Source organism: Thunnus maccoyii, chromosome 22 (assembly GCF_910596095.1).
Source record: "Thunnus maccoyii chromosome 22, fThuMac1.1, whole genome shotgun sequence".
NCBI classification, from domain to species: Eukaryota; Metazoa; Chordata; class Actinopteri; order Scombriformes; family Scombridae; genus Thunnus; species Thunnus maccoyii.
In genome coordinates, this window is record NC_056554.1 from 22,197,273 (window position 1) to 22,220,934 (window position 23,662).

The 23,662-nt window shown below is 38.0% G+C and overlaps 2 protein-coding genes and 2 long non-coding RNA genes across 6 annotated transcripts in view; 2 read left to right on the forward strand and 2 right to left on the reverse strand.

The window, feature by feature from the left end:
• The first annotated feature begins 1,874 nt into the window (after window positions 1-1,874).
• LOC121889710 (zinc finger protein 239-like) lies at window positions 1,875-5,798 on the forward strand. The gene is made up of 2 exons (XM_042401881.1): window positions 1,875-2,309; window positions 3,357-5,798. The coding sequence occupies exons 1-2, from the start codon at window positions 2,220-2,222 to the stop codon at window positions 4,140-4,142; spliced, it is 876 nt and encodes a 291-aa protein (XP_042257815.1). The 5' UTR covers window positions 1,875-2,219; the 3' UTR covers window positions 4,143-5,798.
• Window positions 5,799-7,431: 1,633 nt separating this feature from the next.
• On the reverse strand, window positions 7,432-9,447 carry LOC121889814. 3 transcript variants are annotated; one of them, XR_006093640.1, is made up of 3 exons: window positions 9,348-9,447; window positions 7,656-7,737; window positions 7,432-7,477 (listed from the first exon to the last, which is right to left on the reverse strand). It is a non-coding gene; the product is annotated as an uncharacterized LOC121889814 (long non-coding RNA). The 3 variants fall into 3 exon arrangements; XR_006093639.1 differs by lacking the exon at window positions 9,348-9,447 and adding an exon at window positions 8,257-9,339; XR_006093638.1 differs by lacking the exon at window positions 9,348-9,447 and having other exon boundaries at window positions 7,656-8,236.
• Window positions 9,448-9,518: 71 nt separating this feature from the next.
• LOC121889978 (zinc finger protein 850-like) overlaps window positions 9,519-23,662 on the forward strand; it is a 32,374-nt gene continuing 18,230 nt past the window's right edge. The window contains exons 1-4 of the mRNA XM_042402225.1: window positions 9,519-9,718; window positions 11,165-11,192; window positions 18,595-19,435; window positions 21,679-21,847. Coding sequence (XP_042258159.1) covers window positions 9,629-9,718; window positions 11,165-11,192; window positions 18,595-19,435; window positions 21,679-21,847 — 1,128 coding nt within the window. The 5' untranslated portion in view covers window positions 9,519-9,628. The remainder of the gene's footprint in view (window positions 9,719-11,164; window positions 11,193-18,594; window positions 19,436-21,678; window positions 21,848-23,662) is intronic.
• Window positions 15,476-17,069, reverse strand: LOC121889817. The gene is made up of 3 exons (XR_006093644.1): window positions 16,780-17,069; window positions 15,615-15,781; window positions 15,476-15,521 (listed from the first exon to the last, which is right to left on the reverse strand). It is a non-coding gene; the product is annotated as an uncharacterized LOC121889817 (long non-coding RNA).

The following is a 23,662-nucleotide window of genomic DNA, read 5'->3' on the forward strand; positions in this document are numbered from 1 at the left end:
GTAACCTCTTGTTGTTTTCTTAAGCAAGCACAGGAATGTCGTCAGGAACACAGTTCTAATGTTTTTTAATACAACTACCATGCATAATCTTATAGTAAATATGTAAAAAATTTACTCCTGTAGTCATTGATTTATTTTAATTTACCATTACCACTGCATTCCATGTAAATATAATTTTGATAGCACAACATAGAAAGAAAAGTTTGAAATTACTTTTTTTCCAGATCATTACCAATGTTTCACTCACACAGTAAAATTATGTTCAGCAAAATGTAGAGGACTGCTCTAACTTGAACAAAAGGAAGTCTGACCATGAAACAGTTATGACATTTACCATTTTAAAGACATTATTATTATTATTGTATTGATCATTGATATCAAACCCCTCCTCACCCTTCCCCCCAAACACATTACCCCACCACCATTATCACTCACTGAATATAGCGTAAAGCTTACACTTTACATTGAATCTGTGCTATGACGTTGTCAAGATATCAAGATGCTACGCAGACATTAGAGCCAGCAGTAAATTACCAAAGAGCTGCACAGATCATAAAGCAGTTGCACCACAGAGATAAGTTAAAACATAACTCTAAGTAACAACTAAATAGTTATACACACGTCTCTAGGGTAGGTGTGAACTCAGTAAATTTAGCATTGTCTATTTTGACAGTTAATTTAGAGTTTTGTGAGCTGTTTGTTCAGATGCTGCTTTCTTTTATTTTCCTACTTTATTGAGTAAACAATGTGTGCATTTATTTTTGTCCGATATACTGTTGCTGTAGTTCGACATCTAGTGGGGCCGAATGTCATATACTGCACCTTCACAAGGCTGAGGGTTGGACAGACCAAACTAAATAAAACTCTTATCTTATAGGGAGACATCCATCGGGATTATGTGAGCCATTCTCTAGAATGAGTACTTTTACTTTTGGTACTTTCAATTTTGTAACAAATACTTGTGAATAATTGTGTTATTGTACACTACATTTATGTCACAGCTGTAGCTGTTTTTCAGGTCAATATTTTAAATGTAAAACATATCAATTTAGATTATGCAACAGTATGAATCTTTAAAATTAGCTCTGCATTCACCATATTAAAATGCTGCAATGAATCAGTACTAATATTCCAGTAATATAAAAGAAATATTAGAAAACCATTTTGTAGAATGAGTACTTTTACTTTTGATATGTTTAGTACATTTTGCAACAGATACTTATGTGCTTTTATACTAATATAAGTGGACATAAACATTAATAGTAAAAACAAGCAATACAAATAAAATTTTGAATTTATGAATTGTTCTTTTGACTGTTTCTGATGTTTTTAGTTCATTTATAAATAAATAGTGGTTTTATTTGCTGAACATTTACTTTTAGAAGTAAAATATTGTCCCAGTATAATAAAAGGACTGACATTAAAATGTCAGTGTTTCTAGTTTCATCAGAGTAGATGGTAAGTCCTTTAAATTCTTTAAATTCACATTAGAAGTTTTTTTTTTAGTCCGAAGAAAGTTTCCAAAATTCAAGTGTTTCAAGGCAGGAATTTTTAAAAAACACATTTTATCGTGTTAAACTTCAAATCTGTCTACAACATATGTTTATACAGGGTGTACTCTAGAAACCTCTTTTACCTCATTATTCTTTATTATTCATTTACCCCAAAGCTGCAGTCCAGTATAATTTATCTGAAGGAAATCAAGGAGCCATTTTGATTTAAAAAAATCCACCATCTTAGTAACGGTAACCGGGACAACGTCTGGTCACCATATACTAATTTGCCCGGGAAAATGATAACTTAACCTACTGTGCATACTGGCCGAATGAGCTTAAGTTACCTTTAATTATAAAGTTGGAAGCGGCACGGTGCATTTCACTTCGCTCCATCCTGGAAAGACTGGGGTGAAATACATCGTTACAGATGTAATCTCTCAAAAGTTGATGATACTCGAAAGTTTTCATTTTCATGGATGTAGTAGTACTGTGGTCACGTCAGGTGCCGAGCAGTGACAGAAAGCGTTAAACTCAACTCTAGTGTTGTTTGTCCAAAGGACTTGCCGTACGTAGCTGTCAGTTTACGCGCATGCGCGGTATAGATCGAGCAGTGATACCCATGCGTGATATAAATCGGGTAGCGATTCAAATCGGGCAGCAACACATGTCATCAGTCAGAAAGTCTTGCTGGATTTCAACGACCAGGACTACCATAAGAGCAGAATGGAGGAGAACCAGAACCCGGAGCACCTTATCTACAACCCCGGTAAAAGGGAAGAACCAGACTCACCCTCTGCTACCACCGATAAACAGGTCAGTGTTCATGACTTCATGATAAAACCGGCTTCATAACGAGGCTAAAGACACGAGGACGAGTCTCGCGGGTCAACTAAGTAAAAGTACCAATACAGCAATGTAAAAATACTCAATTACAAGTAAAACTTCTGCATGAAAAATCCTACTAAAGCAAAAGTACATTAGCAGTCCCAGTATCTACAGATGGATCCAAGGATCCGAATACAGGGAGCACAGGTTTTGCTTTTAGTATACCGGCCTTACAAGTTTCTGTTTAAAGAAGGGCATCAGATCATTTGTCCGTTTTCACAGTCGTCAGGATGGTAGTTGCAACAGCATTACAGTGTACAGGTGAGTTACAAGTAAAAAGATTATTCTGTGTACAGTTTTGTCTTCTGCATTAATGTCACTGCCGTCAGTTACACCTCACAGTAGGCGGGATATAGTTATTAGAAGTGCACCATTCAGGAAATTTCACATTTCAATTTGATTCCAATTATCGGGGTCACGATTTGATTCACGAACGATTTGTGATTCAAAACGATTTTTGAATCATAATCAGTTCTCAATTCAATACATACATAGATCTGATTCTAGATTGCTGTTTTTAGTTACACTTTCCATTTGACTGCAATAGACACTTAAGGTCTCAAGGGAAAAAAAATCACACTGAATCGAATGTAAACATTTACTACTCTGAACTGTCTCTCTCTACTAAGACAAAGGGTAAATGAATACTTAATACAAATATAAAAACGATTGCAAAGATAAACTGCCAAGTGCAAAACTTCAAATAATAAATTCAATTCATACTTCAAATGACAAAATCAAACAAACAATAGTTGCCTGCTACATTTAGCTGCTTTCATCATTCATCAATTCGCCACCTGCCCCACCAGTCTGTACAGCTGTCAATGAAACAAAGGGGAAAGAAGAAGTGAAGTTTCACAGATTGTCTATGAGTCCTACATTTACTATAATGCAACTCTATTTATGGTTTTAGATCACTCACTTTACCATGTCATCTCTCTCTCTCTTTCTCTGTGTGTTTGTCTGTTGTCATAGAAACAAACAGGAAGACAGAGACTCAAACATCACTGCTGTCAGCACTGTGACAAAGCCTTCTCGACATCGAAATATTTAAAGATTCATCAGAAAGTTCATACAGGACAGAAACGTCCAAGCTGTGACCAGTGTGGGAAAGCTTTCAATACAGTCACTCATCTAAAAAGCCACCAACGCATTCACACTGGAGAGAAGCCATACAGATGTAAACAATGTGGGAAAACTTTCTCTCAATACAGTAATCTAAAAAGCCACCAATACATTCACACTGGAGAAAAGCCGTACAGCTGTGAGCAGTGTGGGAACACTTTCACTACAGTCAGTCATCTGATAGTCCACCAACGTATCCACACTGGAGAGAAGCCGTACCGGTGTGAACTATGTGGTAAAAGTTTTACTAACGACAGTAATCTAATAAGCCACCAACGCATTCACACTGGAGAGAAGCCGTACTGGTGTGAACAATGTGGGAAAACTTTCACTACAGACAGTAATCGAAAAAGGCACCAACGCATTCATACTGGAGAGAAGCCGTACTGGTGTGAACAATGTGGGAAAACTTTCACTACAGACAGTACTCTAAAAAGGCACCAACGCATTCACACTGGAGAGAAGCCGTACTGGTGTGAGCAATGTGGGAAAACTTTCTCTCAAGACAGTACTCTAAAACGGCACCAACGCATGCACACCGGAGAGAAGCCGTACTGGTGTGAACAATGTGGGAAAAATTTTGCTCATGGTAGGTCCTTAAAATCCCACCGATGCAGTCACTCAACATTGTGTTGAACATGTTTTAGAGGCAGATCAGTGGTGTCCCCCGTCTCTTCATGCCTTTAATAACAGTGTTGTTCTATCCTGAGTTTCTCTACAAACTGAGGTCTGCCAGCTGTAACTTTAGAATCAGTATCTTTGCCATTAGCCAATTTTTCCATGTGACCGATTTTTAAGCTCAGTGCTTGGTTGTAGATAACTTCTACCCTGGAAGCGTTTTCATTTTTCAACTTGAGTTTCATGTTGATCCACGTCATAGAATTTCTGAAAGTGTGAGTAGCGTAACATCGTCAATGGGGGGGAAAGTAACAGCATTTAAAGTAACTCAAAGAAAGCTTGAAACTAGTTTAAATGAGTTTAAGGTGGATTCAGGATTTGTTTTTGGTGGTTTTACAGACAATTGAGTTCAGTTTAATGGTAATTAGATTTTGAAAATGTGCTATTTGTGTTAAGAGAACAATCATTTTTAAATCAACCACTTAATGACAACGAACAAATACAGGTTAATTATTCCAATCAGAAAGAGCCTGAAACATAAATTGTTACCAACTCCCAAGGAGACAAAGAGATTCATAAAGAGGATCTGATTAGAGCGAAACAAGGAATTGTTTTAAGAAACAAGGAAGATTAAGATAAATGCATTTGAAAATAAGTTGATAACAATGAAATTCATTTGAATGTGTCTTAACATTTCATGATGATGCATAATAAGGAGCATCCAGGTACAAATCTGCAGAGATCTGCACAGCCTGTTACATCTCACATTGAATAATGTCAGCATAGTTCACTACCAGTCATATAAATTTTGAGGCAATTAGTTCATAAAATGTCAGAAAAATATGAAAATACCGAAAAATGCCTGTTATTTCTTACAGTCTAAGGTGACGTCTTCATGTCTTGTTTTGTCTGATCAACAATCCAAAATCCCCAACTAATTCAGTTTACTGTCATGTGACATAGAAAAGCTTCAAAGGTTCCAGAGATAGTTGAATTGTTGGATTCAACAACTGTGAGGTCAGACAGTTGTGAGATGTTAGGGGAGTTTTCAGACTCAGTGTGACGACCTGACGAATACTTTGTTTGAAGCACACTGAGACTTTAATATCCCTAATCTTTCTGATCTTTGTTCAGTCAGTAGCAGAGTTGGTAAACAAATCATTACAGTCTGAGTCGTCCACACCTCCTCATTGTTCTACTTCAGTGCTGGAATATAACTAACCATGTGTAGCGAAGTACTGTACTGTTGGATCTACCTTTAATGAATAAGACATGATGTAATTTTATATATATTTTTTTATGTTTGTAGTGAACAACACTTGTCGCTTTTAGCCAACGTGTTGAAACTTTGTTCTGCTGTTAGGACGAAAAAAAGAACGTTTCCCAAACTTCCATCAGCAGAGACTATATGATGATGCGTCTTCATGGCAACCACAGCTGCTAGGACTGAGCATGAGCTTTTTCTGTAACCAGATGTTTGACAGGTTTTTCTTTTGACTTGTTTTCAGTTTGACCTGAAATGAGAAATATTCACTTCTTCTTCTTCTTCAGCTGTTCAAGTGAAGCTTTAATGAGTTTACATTTCATTGTTGTTTTATTTCAAAACCTTTTTAAAATGTAATCATTGTTAAAACATTATTCTATGAGTCAGATGAATAAATCAGCTGTTTGATATCTGTTTTGGTCATGTTTGTTTCCTGCTGGTGGCGCTAGCTCATAAAAAAACAACAGCTTCTTGTTTCCTTACTCTGCAAACAAAATCATAAACTGAGTGCACAGATTGATGAACTTAAAATAGATTTTAAAAAACTTTTGGACAGGAACATGAGTGCTGTGTAAAGTGTTCATGGCAGTTACGTGACCTCTGACCTTTAGAGTAGAAGGAGTGGGGGTTAGATTGGTTAATGTATGTGTGCTGTGTTTAACACAGTATATGAATATGAAAAAACCTGATAAACAGATGACTGTTGACTGAGAAGCAGCGAGTCAGATCAACGGTACAACAGCTTAGTTCTAAATTGCCAATTGAAGTTACAAATCATGAAAGCACCAGGGTTTAAGCAAGTTGATGAAGGTTTTGTACGAATACTTGCTTGCTCCCTGAGGTGGCTTCTGGCGCAGAATGGAGTCCGATGTGCTGGGGTGAGGAGCTGGAGTCTGGATCTGGTAGTAATGAGGGAGTCGGCCAGTCCGGCTTTGAAAAGGTTCCATTGGAAGAGAGCTCCTGGTTTATGCTCTCATGCTCTCCTAGGCTTGATTCTCAACTCATGACTCCAGATTCAGAAGATGCTCTGAGTCACATCTTCAGACTAGCAAACTGCAAGCTTTCCACTGGCATGGCAGAAAGCAGGAAGAACCAGCATCAAGCAGCCTAGAAACAGCCCAGAGTCTCAGATAAGAGTTTAAAGTTTCAGTCTGCCTGCCCAGAAGGTGCAGCCTAGCCAATCCCAGGGGTTACAGAGTTCTGGGGGAGCAGAGTTAGTCCCCTCCTGTTCATGGAAAGGCGGGTACAGTTCCTGAATACGGTTACTCCATTAATCAAAGAATTTACAATTTAACAATTGCATGATTCCTAATTTTTGCAATTTGGATAGTTGCTTTAGTGTTCTGAGAGTGAAACAAGAAGAATGGTTCTAAACGTGATAGTGTTATCATGGATGTTAGTGGTACGTGTCTTAGCTTAAAGGCAGTGGAATAAAAGTCTAATAAACACCTTATCAACATACAACAATAATTGTCCTTAGTCAAAATCTAAAACTAATCCATGAGTTTTACAGTCCTCTGGTCTTTGGTCTGACAGCAAACGGCAGGGGTCCATGCCATTTGAGGGTGTGTGTGTGTGTGTGTTTGTGTTCAGGTAAATGTCTGTGAGTGTCTGTATGTCACTGGGGCATGGCATATTGTGCAGCATGTCTTGTGTCTTATGCTGATTTGCCCAGTGATCAGTTCTTGGCTTGGTCACTCAAGTCCTCAAAATCAAAATCCAAGTGGGATTAAAGTTCTCTATGTGAGACTGGCTCTTAGAGGTGAGTTATGATAACCAATGGTGGGGGTCTTTTGTCCAAATGGTACTATCAATTCACACCAGGGTTTGAATTGGTCTTCCTATCTTGCTCTTGTAGCTTGAAGGATCAAAGATGGTTTGGGTCAGTGGCCTGGTTTGGTGACCATGCAGGAGATGGGGGTTCCTTATCTGATCCTTTCTGTTTGCAGGAGGTTGTTTAGATGGTCTGGTCAGTGAGGAGTTTGGGACTCTCACTTTATTGGCCAGCATTCCTGGGGTGTTGAAGAAAGAGCTCATCTGTTGTTTGAGGCTTGTGCTGTCTGCCTTCAAAACATGCAGGGACTTTATCCTACAATGGAAACAAAAGAATCATCAAATAGTATCATGGGGTGAAACAGGGCTGCAATTTGAGCCCAACCTTCTTCAACATATATATAAATACATTTGCAGAACAACTGCAAACATTCACAGCTCCTGGTGTGACTCTGCAGGACACAGAGGTCAAATGTCTGATGTTTGCTGATGACCTGGTTCTCTTGTCTCCCTCCAAAGAGGCCTTACAGCAGAGCCTGGACATCCTCCACAAGTTCAGTCAAGCATGGGCACTAACTGTAAAAATGGAGAAGACCAAAATATTGACCCTTGAAAAACAAACCAATTCCCTGAAAAATAAATTCACATTAGGAAATATATAAATTGAGCATACAAAACATTTGACATATTTAGGCTTGAATATCAATTCCACAGGACATTTTGGGGTGGCTCCGAATGAGCTGAAAGAGAAGGCAAGAAGGGTTTTTGAATTCCTATTGACACTCCTGACTCAAAATTCTGGACTCATTCCTTCCATACATTATGGACAGCTTTTCTGTCCTATATGGTCATGAGTTGAATTGAATGTAATTGTTATTTAATGCCTTTTATTATATTGCATTTGACATGATTGTTGATGTGTGCATATTATTGTATATTTACTACTAATCGTCTGTCAATGTTAATAATTTTTTTGTACTACTTTGGCAATATAGGTTTCTGATCTGTCATGCCAATAAAACCTTTTTTGAATTTGAGAGAGATGTAATAATCACAGAAAACTGAACATTACAGGACATTTTCACACATTCTCACCGTTTTTTGTAGCTTCCTTCTCAAATGCTGTACTTCTCTCCCCTTCACACAACATACCTATGAAACACGGTGCACCCACAAGGCCCTCAGCATCATGAAGGACCCCACCCACCCTTGCCACAGCCTCCTCATCCTGCTACCATCCAGTAGGAGGCACCAGAGCATCAGGGCCTCCTATACCAGTCTCTTCAACAGCCTCTTCCCTCAAACTGTGAGGATTGTCAACAGCTGGCACACCAGCCCCAATCCCCTCCCAATACTATAAAAGATATATAGTGAAACACTGAGTGGAGTCATTCTCAAGAATGAATACTTTTACTTTTAAAGCTTTCAATTTTGTAACAAACACTTTTTATTGTATTGTGTTATTGTATTTTTACTCCACTAAATTTATGTCACAGCTGTAGCTGCTTTTCAGGTCAATATTTTAAATGTAAAACATTAATTGAGACTATGCAACAGTATAAATCTTTAAAATTAGCTCTGCATTCACTATATTAAAATGCTGCAATGAATCAGTACTAATATTCAAGTTTTGGAGTATTGGATCTATTACTGAAAAATAAATATTAGAAAACCATTTTGTATAATGAGTACTTTTACTTTTGATACGTTTAGTACATTTAGCAACAGATACTTCTGTACTTTTATTCTAATGTATGTGTACATAAGCATTCATACATTAACAGAAAAGACAAGCAATACAAATAAAATTTAGGTATGAGTTGTTCTTTTGACTGTTCTTCAATAAGTTTCTGATGTTTTTAGTTCATTATTTAAATAAATAAATAGTTGTTTTATTTGCTCAACATTCACTTTTATGAGTAAAATATTGTCACAGTACAATAAAAAGACTGACATTAAAACGTTGTTGTTTCTAGTGTCAGTAGAGTAGAAGGTAAGTCCTTTTAAGTTCTTTAAATTCACAGTAAAAGTTTTTTTAGTCCACAGGAAGTTTTCAAAATTCAAGTTTTTCAGGTCAGGAATTACAAAAAGCACACATTACATGCTGTTAAACTTCAAATCTTTGTGCAACATATGTTTTTACAGGGTGTATTCTGAGATATTAGTTTATAAAAAACGTCTTTCACCTCATTATTGTTTGTTATTCATTTGTCCCAACGCTGCAGTCCAGTATAATTTATCTGAAGGAAATAAAGAAGACATTTTGATTTAAAAAAAAAAATCCGCCACCTTAGTAACGGTAACTATGCAGGGCGGGGCTTAGCGAAGGTTCAGTTCATCTCAAACGAGCTCCAAGTGACCGCGAGACGCTGTGATATCGCGAGAACAACGACGTGATATTTTTGACTGGACAGAGAAAGAGACAGTCCTGCTGGATTTCTACGTCCAGGGCCACCACAAGAGCAGAATGGAGGAGAACCAGAACCCAGAGCACCTTACCAACAACCCTGTTAAAAGGGAAGAATCAGGCTCACCCTGTGCTACCACCGATAAACAGGTCAGTGTTCATGACTTCATGTTGAGACCAAAGACACGAGAACGAGTCACGAGGGTCCATGTGTCTCATTCTGTTGTTTGAAAGAAAAAAATAGAAAACTAAAACACTTCCGGGCTTTGTGTTCACGGAGTTTGTCGGGCGTAAAAACTACAAAAGGTCTCAGTGTTTTCTGGTTTCACCTTGTTGCGAGTAATATGAACAAAGTTAGAAAATAATGTTCTATTGTTTACTTTAGATTTGCGCATACGCAGTACATCGTAGTAAAATCCCGCCTTTCGCGGGAGCGCGCACAACAAAAGACAAACTGTAATGAGACATTTTAAATGTTTCTGAACAGGATTTCTAGTTAATGACAGATACTGAGCTTCACTGTGCCTTCAGCGCTGCTAACAGGCGACATGTAGTCCATGTTTCAAACATATCTGCAGTGTTCGAAGAAGTGTTCAGATCCTTAACTTAAATTAAAACATCAATATGATATTAAAATATAATACAAACAATACAGTGCAAAAATGCTCAATTACACATAAAAGTCCTGCATGGAAAACCCTACTTAAGTAAAAGTACATTATCGGTCCCATACAGATGGATCTGAACACAGGGAGCACAGGTTTTGCTTTTAGTATACCGGCCTTACACGTTTCTGTTTAAAGAAGGGCATCAGATCATTTGTCAGTTTTCACAGTTGACAGGATGGCAGTTGCAACAGTATTACAGTGTACAGGTGAGTTACAAGTAAAAAGATTATTCTGTGTACAGATTTATGTTCTGTATTAATGTCACTGCCGTCAGTTACACCTCACAGTATGCAGGATATAGTTATTAGGGTTGCATGATTCAGGGAATCTCACAACTCAATTTCATTCCGTTTCTTGGGGTCACAATTCGATTCATGAACAATTTGCGGTTCTAAACGATTTTTGATTCAAAATCAGTTCTCAATTCAATACATTCATAGATTTGATTCTAAATTGCTGTTTTTAGTTACTCTTTCCATTTGACTGCAATAGACACTTAAGGTCTCAAGGGAAAAAAATCATACTGAATTGAATGTAAACATTTACTACTCTGAACTGTCTCTCTCTACTAAGACAAAGGGTAAAATGAATACTTAATACAAATATAAAAACGATTGCAAAGATAAACTGCCAAGTGCAAAACTTCAAATAATAACTTCAATTCATACTTCAAATGACAAAATCAAACAAACAATAGTTGCCTGCTACATTTAGCTGCTTTCATCATTCATCAATTCACCACCTGCTCCACCAGTATGTACAGCTGTCAATGAAACAAACGGGAAAGAAGAAGTGAAGTTTCACAGATTGTCTCTGGGTCCTACATTTACCATAATGCAACTCTATTTATGGTTTAAGATCACTCGCTCCACCATGTCATCTCTCTCTCTCTCTCTCTCTTTCTCTGTGTGTTTGTCTGTTGTCATAGAAACAAACAGGAAGACAGAGACTCAAACATCACTGCTGTCAGCACTGTGACAAAGCCTTCACGACATCTAAATACTTAAAGATTCATCAGAAAGTTCATACAGGAGAGAAACGTCCAAGCTGTGACCAGTGTGGGAAAGCTTTCAATACAGTCATTCATCTAAAAGTCCACCAACGTATTCACACTGGAGAGAAGCCGTACAACTGTGAGCAATGTGGGAAAGCGTTCAATACAGTCACTCATCTAAATATCCATCGACACATTCACACTGGAGAGAAGCCGTACAACTGTGAGCAATGTGGGAAAGCTTTCACTAGAAAAAGTCATCTAAAAAGGCACCAACGCATTCACACTGGAGAGAAGCCATACAGCTGTGAGCAATGTGGGAAAACGTTCACTGATTACAGTTGTCTAAAAATCCACCAACGCATTCACACTGGAGAGAAACCATACTGGTGTGAACAATGTGGGAAAACTTTCTCTCAATATAGTAATCTAAAAAACCACCAACGCATTCACACTGGAGAGAAGCCGTACTGGTGTGAACACTGTGGGAGAACTTTCACTACAGACAGTAATCTAAAAAGCCACCAAGGCATTCACACTGGAGAGAAGCCATACAACTGTCAGCAGTGTGGGAAAAATTTCACCACAGCCAGACACCTGACAATCCACCAACACATTCACACTGGAGAGAAGCCGTACTGGTGTGAACACTGTGGGAGAACTTTCACTACAGACAGTAATCTAAAAAGCCACCAACGCATTCACACTGGAGAGAAGCCATACTGGTGTGAACACTGTGGGAGAACTTTCACTACAGACAGTACTCTAAAAAGCCACCAACGCATTCACACTGGAGAGAAGCCATACTGGTGTGAACAATGTGGAAAAACTTTCTCTCAAGACAGTAATCTAAAAAGGCACCAACGCATTCACACTGGAGAGAAGCCGTACTGGTGTGAAAAATGTGGGAAAGCTTTCACTACAGACAGTAATCTAAAACGGCACCAACGCATGCACACTGGAGAGAAGCTGTACTGGTGTGAACAATGTGGGAAAACTTATGCTCATGGTAGGTCCTTAAAATCCCACCGATGCAGTCACTCAACATCGTGTTGAACATATTTTAGAGGCAGATCAGTGGTGTCCCCCGTCTCTTCATGCCCTTTATAACAGTGTTGTTCTATCCTGAGTTTCTCTACAAACTGAGGTCTGCCAGCTGTAACTTTAGAATCAGTGTCTTTGCCATAAGCAGCCCAGTTGGATTCCCTAGTTCCCTACCCTAGTTGAATTGTTGGATTCAACAACTGTGAGGTCAGACAGTTGTGAGATGTTAGGGGAGTTTTCATACTCAGTGTGACGACCTGACGAATACTTTGTTTGAAGCACACTGAGACTTTAATATCCCTAATCTTTCTGATCTTTGTTCAGTCAGTAGCAGAGTTGGTAAACAAATCATTACAGTCTGAGTCGTCCACACCTCCTCATTGTTCTACTTCAGTGCTGGAATATAACTAACCATGTGTAGCGAAGTACTGTACTGTTGGATCTACCTTTAATGAATAAGACATGATGTAATTTTATATATATTTTTTTATGTTTGTAGTGAACAACACTTGTCGCTTTTAGCCAATGTGTTGAAACTTTGTTCTGCTGTTAGGACGAAAAAAAGAACGTTTCCCAAACTTCCATCAGCAGAGACTATATGATGATGCGTCTTCATGGCAACCACAGCTGCTAGGACTGAGCATGAGCTTTTTCTCTAACCAGATGTTTGACAGGTTTTTCTTTTGACTTGTTTTCAGTTTGACCTGAAATGAGAAATATTCACTTCTTCTTCTTCTTCTTCTTCTTCTTCAGCTGTTCAAGTGAAGCTTTAATGAGTTTACATTTCATTGTTTATTTCAAAACCTTTAAAATGTAATCATTGTTAAAACATTATTCTATGAGTCAGATGAATAAATCAGCTGTTTGATATCTGTTTTGGTCATGTTTGTTTCCTGCTGGTGGCGCTAGCTCATAAAAAAACAACAGCTTCTTGTTTCCTTACTCTGCAAACAAAATCATAAACTGAGTGCACAGATTGATGAACTTAAAATAGATTTTTAAAAACTTTTGGACAGGAACATGAGTGCTGTGTAAAGTGTTCATGGGAGTTACATTACCTCTGACCTTTAGAGTAGGAGTAGGGGTTAGATTGGTTAATGTATGTGTGCTGTGTTTAACACACGTGTACCAAAATAAAAATAAAATGTATTCATGGTTTTTAGATTTCAAAAAGGCCTCTGACTGTATTTGGCATGATGGGCTCTTCTGTTGATTATTAGGGAGTGGTATAGGGGGTAAAACCTATGATTTAATTAAAATAATGTATTTGAATAACAAATGTGCAATTAAAATGGTGTAGGAATTTGTGCACTCAAATATCTTAATGATTTTATGGTGTGAATTATGAATTATTATTGTGCACAACTCCACCATGAAATTATCTGTCCAGTGACATAACTCATATTAGAGTAGGTATAATAATAGGGGAATAGTCCTCCTTTTTGGACACACAAGAGAGGTCAATTAGAATTATGATTGTTATTTTTCTTAATTATGATTTTTCAAGGGTATAGGTCTTTTAATGTCAAGTGAGATGCAAGCACAAGAAAACACAAGTTCACTTTTATATATACGTTTATTACTAATACTACAGCTACAAGTACTAAACACTTCAACATTTTACAAACAAGACACAAGAGGAAAAGGGAAACTGGTACACAAGGCTATGGCTAGTGAATGACTGAAATGCATGATGCAGAGTTATTTATTGTGCAGTTATGAGTATGAAAAAACCTGATAAACAGATGAGCTGACTGTTGACTGAGAAGCAGCGAGTCAGATCAACGGTACAGCTTAGTTCTAAATTGCCAATTGAAGTTACAAATCATGAAAGCACCAGGGTTTAAGCAAGTTGATGAAGGTTTTGTGCGAATACTTGCTTGCTCCCTGAGGTGGCTTCTTGCAGAGAATGGAGTCCGATGTGCTGGGGTGAGGAGCTGGAGTCTGGATCTGGTAGTGATGAGTGAGTCGGCCGGTCCGGCTTTGAAAAGGTTCCATTGGAAGAGAGCTCCTGGTTTATGCTCTCATGCTCTCCTAGGGTTGATTCTCAACTCATGACTCCAGATTCAGAAGATGCTCTGAGTCACATCTTCGGACTAGCAAACTGCAAGCTTTCCACTGGCATGGCAGAAAGCAGGAAGAACCAGCATCAAGCAGCCCAAAAGAGACGCCTAGAAACAGCTTAAAACACAGCCTAAAACAGCAAACAGCAGCTCAAAAACAGCCCAGAGTCTCAGATAAGAGTTTTAAGTTTCAGTCTGCCTGCCCAGAAGGTGCATCCTAGCCAATCCCAGGGGTTACAGAGTTCTGGGGGAGCAGAGTCAGTCCCCTCCTGTTCATGGACAGGCGGGTGCAGTTCCTGAATACGCTTACTCCATTAATCAAAGTATTTACAATTTAACAATTGCATGATTCCTAATTTTTGCAATTTTGATAGTTGCTTTAGTGTTCTGAGAGTGAAACAAGCAGAATAGTACTAAACATGATAGTGTTATCATGGATGATGGGATTATGTTAGTGGTACGTGTCTTGGCTTTAAGGCAGTGGAAGTCAAACCAAAGTACATAACAACACACATATGATAAAAACCTTATCAACATACAACAATAATTGTCCTTAGTCAAAATCTAAAACTAATCCATGAGTTTTACAGTCCTCTGGTCTTTGGTCTGACAGCAAACGGCAGGGGTCCATGCCATTTGAGGGTGTGTGTGTGTGTGTGTGTGTGTTCAGGTAAATGTCTGTGAGTGTCTGTATGTCACTGGGGCATGGCATATTGTGCAGCATGTCTTGTGCCTTATGCTGATTTGCCCAGTGATCAGTTCTTGGCTTGGTCACTCAAGTCCTCAAAATCAAAATCCACAGTGGGATTAAAGTTGGTGCCAGTTCGTCTCTATGTGAGACTGGCTCTTAGAGGTGAGTTATAATAACTAATGGTGGGGTTCTTTTATCCAAATGGTACTATCAATTCACACCGTGGTTTGAATTGGTCTTCCTATCTTGCTGGCTCTTGTAGCTTGAAGGATCAAAGATAGTTTGGGTCAGTGGCCTGGTTTGGTGACCATCCAGGAGATGGGGGTTCCTTATCTGATCCTTTCTGTTTGCAGGAGGTTGTTTAGATGGTCTGGTCAGTGAGGAGTTTGGGACTCTCACTTTATTGGCCAGCATTCCTGGGGTGTTGAAGAAAGAGCTCATCTGTTGTTTGAGGCTTGTGCTGTCTGCCTTCAAAACATGCAGGGACTTTATCCTACAATGGAAACAAAAGAATCATCAAATAGTATCATGGGGTGAAACAGGGCTGCAATTTGAGCCCAACCTTCTTCAACATATATATAAATACATTTGCAGAACAACTGCAAACATTCACAGCTCCTGGTGTGACTCTGCAGGACACAGAGGTCAAATGTCTGATGTTTGCTGATGACCTGGTTCTCTTGTCTCCCTCCAAAGAGGCCTTACAGCAGAGCCTGGACATCCTCCACAAGTTCAGTCAAGCATGGGCACTAACTGTAAAAATGGAGAAGACCAAAATATTGACCTTTGAAAAACAAACCAATTCCCTGAAAAATAAATTCACATTAGGAAATATACAAATTGAGCATACAAAACATTTGACATATTTAGGCTTGAATATCAATTCCACGGGACATTTTGGGATGGCTCTGAATGAGCTGAAAGAGAAGGCAAGAAGGCAATACTATAAAAGATATATAGTGAAACACTGAGTGGAGCCATTCTCAAGAATGAGCACTTTTACTTTTAAAGCTTTCAATTTTGTAACAAACACTTTTTATTGTATTGTGTTATTGTTTTTTTACTCCATTAAATTTATGTCACAGCTGTAGCTGCTTTTCAGGTCAATATTTTAAATGTAAAACATTAATTGAGACTATGCAACAGTATAAATCTTTAAATTTAGCTCTGCATTCACTATATTAAAATGCTGCAATGAATCAGTACTAATATTCAAGTTTTGGAGTATTGGATCTATTACTGAAAAATAAATATTAGAAAACCATTTTGTATAATGAGTACTTTTACTTTTGATATGTTTAGTACATTTTGCAACAGATATTTCTGTACTTTTATTCTAATGTATGTGTACATAAGCATTCATACATTAACAGAAAAGACAAGCAATACAAATAACATTTTAAGGTATGAATTGTTCTTTTGACTGTTTTTCAATAAGTTTCTGATGTTTTTAGTTCATTATTTAAATAAATAAATAGTTGTTTTGTTTGCTGAACATTTACTTTTATGAGTAAAATATTAAATATGTTGTTGTTTCTAGTGTCAGTAGAGTAGAAGGTAAGTCCTTTTAAGTTCTTTAAATTCACAGTAAAAGTTTTTTTTAGTCCACCGGAAGTTTCCAAAATTCAAGTTTTTCAGGTCAGGAATTACAAAAAGCACACATTACATGCTGTTAAACTTCAAATCTTTGCGCAACATATTTTTTTACAGGGTGTATTCTGAGAAATTAGTTTATAAGAAACTTCTTTTACCTCATTATTGTTTATTATTCATTTGTCCCAACGCTGCAGTCCAGTATAATTTATCTGAAGGAAATCAAGAAGCCATTTTGATTTTTTTAAAAATCCGCCACCTTAGTAACGGTAACTATGCAGGGCGGGGCTTAGCGAAGGTTCAGTTCATCTCACACGAGCTCCAAGTGACCGCGAGACGCTGTGATATCGCGAGAACACGGAGGTGATATTTTTGACTGGACAGAGAAGCAGTCCCTCAGTCAGAGACAGTCCTGCTGGATTTCTACGTCCAGGGCGACCACAAGAGCAGAATGGAGGAGAACCAGAACCCAGAGCACCTTACCAACAACCCTGTTAAAAGGGAAGAATCAGGCTCACCCTGTGCTACCACCGATAAACAGGTCAGTGTTCATGACTTCATGATGAGACCAAAGACACGAGAACGAGTCACGAGGGTCCATGTGTCTCATTCTGTTGTTTGAAAGAAAAAAATAGAAAACTAAAACACTTCCGGGCTTTGTGTTCACGGAGTTTGTCGAGCGTAAAAACTACAAAAGATCTCGGTGTTTTCTGGTTTCACCTTGTTGCGAGTAATATGAACAAAGTTAGAAAATAATGTTCTAGGTTTGAGGACTTTTACGTTCCCCCGCGTTGCGCACGCGCAGTACATCGTAGTAAAATCCCACCTTTCGCGGGAGCGCGCACAACAAAAGACAAACTGTAATAAGACATTTTAAATGTTTCTGAACAGGATTTCTCGTTAATGACAGATACTGAGCTTCACTGTGCCTTCAGCGCTGCTAACACGTGGTAGATAGTCCATGTTTCAAACGTATCTGCAATGTTGGAAGAAGGATAGAGATCATTTACCTAAGTAAAAGTACCAATACAGCAATGTAAAAATACTCAATTACAAGTAAAACTCCTGCATGAAAAACCCTACTTAAGTAAAAGTACATTATCGGTCCCATACAGATGGATCTGAACACAGGGAGCACATGTTTTGCTTTTAGTATACCGGCCTTACAAGTTTCTGTTTAAAGAAGGACATCGGATCATTTGTCAGTTTTCACAGTTGTCAGGATGGTAGTTGCAACAGCATTACAGTGTACAGGTGAGTTACAAGTAAAAAGATTATTCTGTGTACAGTTTTTGTCTTCTGCATTAATGTCACTGCCGTCAGTTACACCTCAAGGTAGGCGGGATATAGTTATTAGAGGTGCACCATTCAGGAAATTTCACATTTCAATTTGATTCCAATTATCGGGGTCACGATTTGATTCACAACCAATTTTTGAATCATAATCAGTTCTCAGTTCAATACATACATAGATCTGATTCTAGATTGCTGTTTTTAGTTACTCTTTCCATTTGACTGCAATAGACACTTAAGGTCTCAAGGAAAAAAAAATCATACTGAATCAAATGTAAACATTTACTACTCTGAACTGTCTCTCTCTACTAAGACAAAGGGTAAAATGAATACTTAATACAAATATAAAAATGATTGCAAAGATAAACTGCCAAGTGCAAAACTTCAAATAATAAATTCAATTCATACTTCAAATGACAAAATCAAACAAACAATAGTTGCCTGCTACATTTAGCTGCTTTCATCATTCATCAATTCACCACCTGCTCCACCAGTCTGTACAGCTGTCAATGAAACAAAGGGGAAAGAAGAAGTGAAGTGTCACAGATTGTCTCTGGGTCCTACATTTACCATAATGCAACTCTATTTATGGTTTTAGATCACTCGCTCCACCATGTCATCTCTCTCTCTTTCTCTGTGTGTTTGTCTGTTGTCATAGAAACAAACAGGAAGACTCAAACATCACTGCTGTCAGCACTGTGACAAAGCCTTCACGACATCGAAATATTTAAAGATTCATCAGAAAGTTCATACAGGACAGAAACGTCCAAGCTGTGACCAGTGTGGGAAAGCTTTCAATACAGTCAGTCATCTAAAAGTCCACCAACGTATTCACACTGGAGAGAAGCCGTACTGGTGTGAGAAATGTGGGAAAACTTTCTCTCACGATAATAGTCTAAAAATCCACCAACGCATTCACACTGGAGAGAAGCCGTACAGCTGTGAGCAATGTGGGAGAACTTTCACTACAGGCAGTGATCTAAAACAGCACCAACGCATTCACACTGGAGAGAAACCGTACAGCTGTGAGCAATGTGGGAGAACTTTCACTACAGGCAGTGATCTAAAACGGCACCAACGCATTCACACTGGAGAGAAACTGTACCACTGTGACGAATGTGGGAAAACTTTCACTATAGACAGTAATCTAAAACGGCACCAACGCATTCACACTGGAGAGAAGCCGTACTGGTGTGACCAATGTGGAAAATTCTTCACTACAGGCAGTGATCTAAAAATCCACCAACGCATTCACACTGGAGAGAAACCATACAACTGTGACCAATGTGGGAAAACTTTCACTACAGACAGATGGCTAAAAAGCCACCAACGCATTCACACTGGACAGAAGCCATACGAGTGTGAGCAATGTGGGAAAACTTTCACTCACGCTAATAATCTAATAATCCACCAACGCATTCACACTGGAGAGAAGCCGTACTGGTGTGGGCAATGTGGGAAAACTTTCACTCGTGGTAGTTCCTTAAAAAGACACAGATGCAGTCACTCAGCATCGTGTTGAACATGTTTTAGAGGCAGATCAGTGGTGTCCACTCGTCTCTTCATGCCTTTAAAAACGGTGTTGTTCTATCCTGAGTTTCTCTACAAACTGAGAGATGCCAACTTTAACTTAAGAACCAGCATCTATGCCATTAGCGGCCCATGTGACCAAATTTTAAGCACAGTGATTGGTCATAGCTCACTTCTACTCTGGGAGTTTTTTCATTTTTCAACTTGAGTTTCATGTTGATCCAAGTCATAGAATTGCTGAAAGTGTGAGTAGCGTAACATTGTTAATGGGGGAAAAGTAACAGCATTTAAAGTAACTTAAAGAAAGCTTGAAATTAGTTTAAATGAGTTTAAGGTGGATTCAGGATTTCGTTCTGGTGGTTGTTCAGACGATTGAGTTCAGTTTAATAGTAATTAGATTTTGAAAATGTGCAATTTGTTTCAAGAGAACAAAATATTTTTAAATCAACCACTTAATGACAGCGAACAATATTTACAGTTAAATTATTCCAATCAGAAAGAGCCTGAAACATTAGCGCTTTTTCAACAACTTCCTAGGAGACGAAGAGAATCATAAAGAGGATCTGATCAGAGCGAAACATAGAATTGTTTTAAGCAACGAGGAAAGTTAAAATACATACATTTGAAAATGAGCTGATGCCAATGAAATTCATCTGAAATGTCCAACATTTTGTGATGGTGCATAAAAAAGAAACATCCTGATACAAATCTGCGGAGATCTGCACAGCCTGTTAAATCTGACGTTTAGCAATATCAGCATAGTTCACTGTCAGTAATATAGGTTTTGAGGCAACTAGTTGTTCATAGAATGTAAGAAAATATGAAAATACTGAAAAATGTTTATTTCTTGCAGTTTAAGGTGTCGTCTTCAAATGTCTTGTTTTGTCTGATCAACAGTCCAAAATCCCCAAATAATTCAGTTTACTGTCATGTGACACAGAAAAGCTTCAAAGGTTCCAGAAATAGTTGAATTGTTGGATTCAACGACTGTGAGGTCAGAAAGGTGTGAAATGTTAGAGGAGTTTTCAGACTCTGTGTGACGACCTGACAAGTACTTTGTTTGAAGCACACTTAGACTTTAATGTCCCTGATCTTTCTGATCTTTGTTCACTCAGCAGCAGAGACGGTAAACAGGTTTAGATCATTACAGTCTGGGTCGTCCACATCTCCTCATTGTTCAGCTTCAGTGTTCAAATGTAAATAAGTGCATGTACTCAGGTACTGCATTTAACTACAATTTAAAGGTACTTGAGTATTTCCAATTTTTGTGACTTCTGCACCATATTTCAGAGGGAAATGTTGTATTTTCTACTCCACTACATGTATTTTACATTTGTAATGAATTTAGATCACTTTGTAGAGATCTGTTTTCATTTTGTAACAAGTTCTATGTATTGTATTGTGTTATTGTATTTTTACTCCACTGCATTTCTTTGACAGCTTTAGCCACTTTTCAGATTAACATTTTAAATGTAAAACACTAATTGAGACTATGCAACAGTATAAATCTTTAAAATTAGCTCTGCATTCACCATAGTAAAATGCTGCAATGACTCAGTACTAATATTCCAATAATATATAATAAATATTAGAAAATCCATTTTGTATGAGTACTTTTGACATTTTAAGTACACTTTGCAACAAATACTTCTGTACTTTCATTCTAATGTAAGTGTACATAAACATTCATAAATTAATAGAAAAGACAAGCAATACAATTAAATCTTAAGGTATGAATTGTTCTTTTGACTTTTTTACCCAATAGGTTTCTGATGTTTTTAGTTCATTTTTGAAATAAATAGTGGTTTGTTTGCTGAACATTTATTTCAATGAATAAAACATTTTCCCAGTAAAATGAAAGGACTGACATTAAACCATTTCATTATTTCTGGTGTCAGTAGAGTAGAAGGTAAGTCCTTTAAATTCACTTTTTTTTAGTCCACAAGAAGCTCCAAAATTCAAAGTGTTTTAGGGCAGGAATTACAAAAAACACACATTACATCCTGTTAAACTTCAAATCTCTTTTATATATTAAAACACTATATGTTTTACAGGGTGTATTCTGAGAAATTAGTTTTTTATTTTATTAAGAAACTTCTTTTACTTCATTATTCTTTATTATTCATTTGTCCCAAAGCTGCAGTCTAGTATAATTTATGTGAAGGAAATCAAGGAGCCCTTTTGTTTTTTGTTTTTTTTTTAAATCCGCCACCTTAGTAACGGTAACCATGCAGGGCGGGGCTTAGCGAAGGCTCAGTTCATCTCAAACGAAGTTCAAATGACCGCGAGACGCCACAAGACCACAAGAGCAGAATGGAGGTGAACCAGAACCCGGAGCACCTAACCGACAACCCCGTTAAAAGGGAAGAATCAGGCTCACCGTGTACTACCAACGATAAACAGGTCAGTGTTCATGATTTCATGATAAAACGGCTTCGTAACGAGGCTAAAGACACGAGGACGAGTCTTGAGGGTCCGCGTGTCTCAATCTTGTTTGAAATAAAGTCTGAAAAAAAGGAAACTAAAACACTTCCAGGCTTTGTTTTCATGGAGTTTTCGGGCGTAAAAACTACAAAAGTCTGAGTGTTTCCTGGTTTCACCTTGTTGCGAGTAATATGAAGAAGTTAGAAAATAATATTGTAATGTTTTCTTTATGTTTGCGGTCCCCCGCGCAGCGCATGGCGCATGCGCAATACATCGTATGTAAAATCCCGCCTTTCGCGGGAGCGCACACAACAAAAGACAAACTGAAATCAGACATCTTAAATGTTCCTGAACAGGATTTCTAGTTAATGTCAGATACTAAGCTTCACTGTGCCTTAAGCGCTGCTAACAGGTGGCATGTAGTCCATGTTTCAAACATATCTGTAGTGTTGGAAGAAGTATTCAGATCCTTCACTTAAGTAAAAGTACCAATACAACAATATAAAAATACCCAATTACAAGTAAAACTTCTGCATGAAAAATCCTACTCAAATAAAAGTACATTAGCAGTCCCAGTATCTACAGATGGATCCAAGGATCCGAATACAGGGAACACAGGTTTGCTTTTAGTATACCGGCCTTACAATTTTCTGTTAAAAGAAGAACATCGGATCGTTTGTCAGTTTTCACAGTCGAGAGGATGGCACTAGCAACAGCATTACAGTGGATAGATGAGTTACAAGTAAGAAGGTTATTCTGTGTACAGATTTGTGTTCTGCATTAATGTCACAGCAGTCATTTACACCTCACAGTAGGGAGACTATAGATATTCAGATATATGAAATGCTGTGCATATTTGAAAATATGAATTTTATGATAACATTTATGTGGATATCAGTACACTCAGTAAATCTGAAGCAAAAGGAATAATCAAAAGAAACATCGTTTTGACACAGGTGTGAGCAAGACAGCCAGACATGTCTCACCCTGCAGAAAATTCTCATCCTCGCACTGTTGAGATTTGATGTTTCGCCATGACAGAAGAAGTTGCTATAACTTTATTGTAAATGCTCCAGTCTGCACCAAACTTTTCATGTTTAAGTCCGACCTGTCAGCCCAGGTCTGAAAACATCTAGATGCCTGTGACAGAAGCCCTTCAACTTCGCCACGCACTGACGTGCGCAAGGGTGCGAAGGCCCGGTCATCGCTGCTTGCAGCTTTAATTAACATGATGATTTCTTAAGCTGTTAAAATGTTGACCTCAGTAATTGTACCTTAACGAAACGAATGAGACACCTACAAAAAGCCAAGAGAGGAAAGCCTTTTCATAATTCAAAAATGATGGTCAGGTGGGGTCCAAGAAAGTCACCGTTATTTTCAAAGCCCAATGTTGACATGTATGGACACTATGTAGGATCTCATTATTGATCGCATTTACTCCTCCATTTGCAGCGCTTTACATTTATTAGTCGTCTCTACTTCACTCCAGAAAAAAATGGCAAAAATGTACTCAAATTCTGATGTTAGCTGTCCTAGATCTATTTATCAATCTGTCTGCAATTGTCTGATTGTTTTGTTTTTCTCATTTTTTTGACTGTCAATGTTCATATTTCATTTTACTGAATGGGGAAAAACTAATACTGTTTACACAAAGGTCAGGAGAGGTCTAGATATCCTGACTTAGTCTGTGGCAAGCTTCAAACACTGTGGGTCCTACATTTACCATTAATGTAACATTTTATAGTTTTAGATCACTTGCTCCACCATGTCATCTCTCTCTCTCTTTCTCTGTGT

Bases quoted from the DNA above. Each gene is read 5' to 3' on its own strand.
- LOC121889710 (XM_042401881.1), top strand. From the start codon at position 2,220: ATGGAGGAGAACCAGAACCCGGAGCACCTTATCTACAACCCCGGTAAA. The intron at 2,310-3,356 runs GTCAGTGTTCAT...CTGTTGTCATAG, and splicing joins CTGCTACCACCGATAAACAG to AAACAAACAGGAAGACAGAG.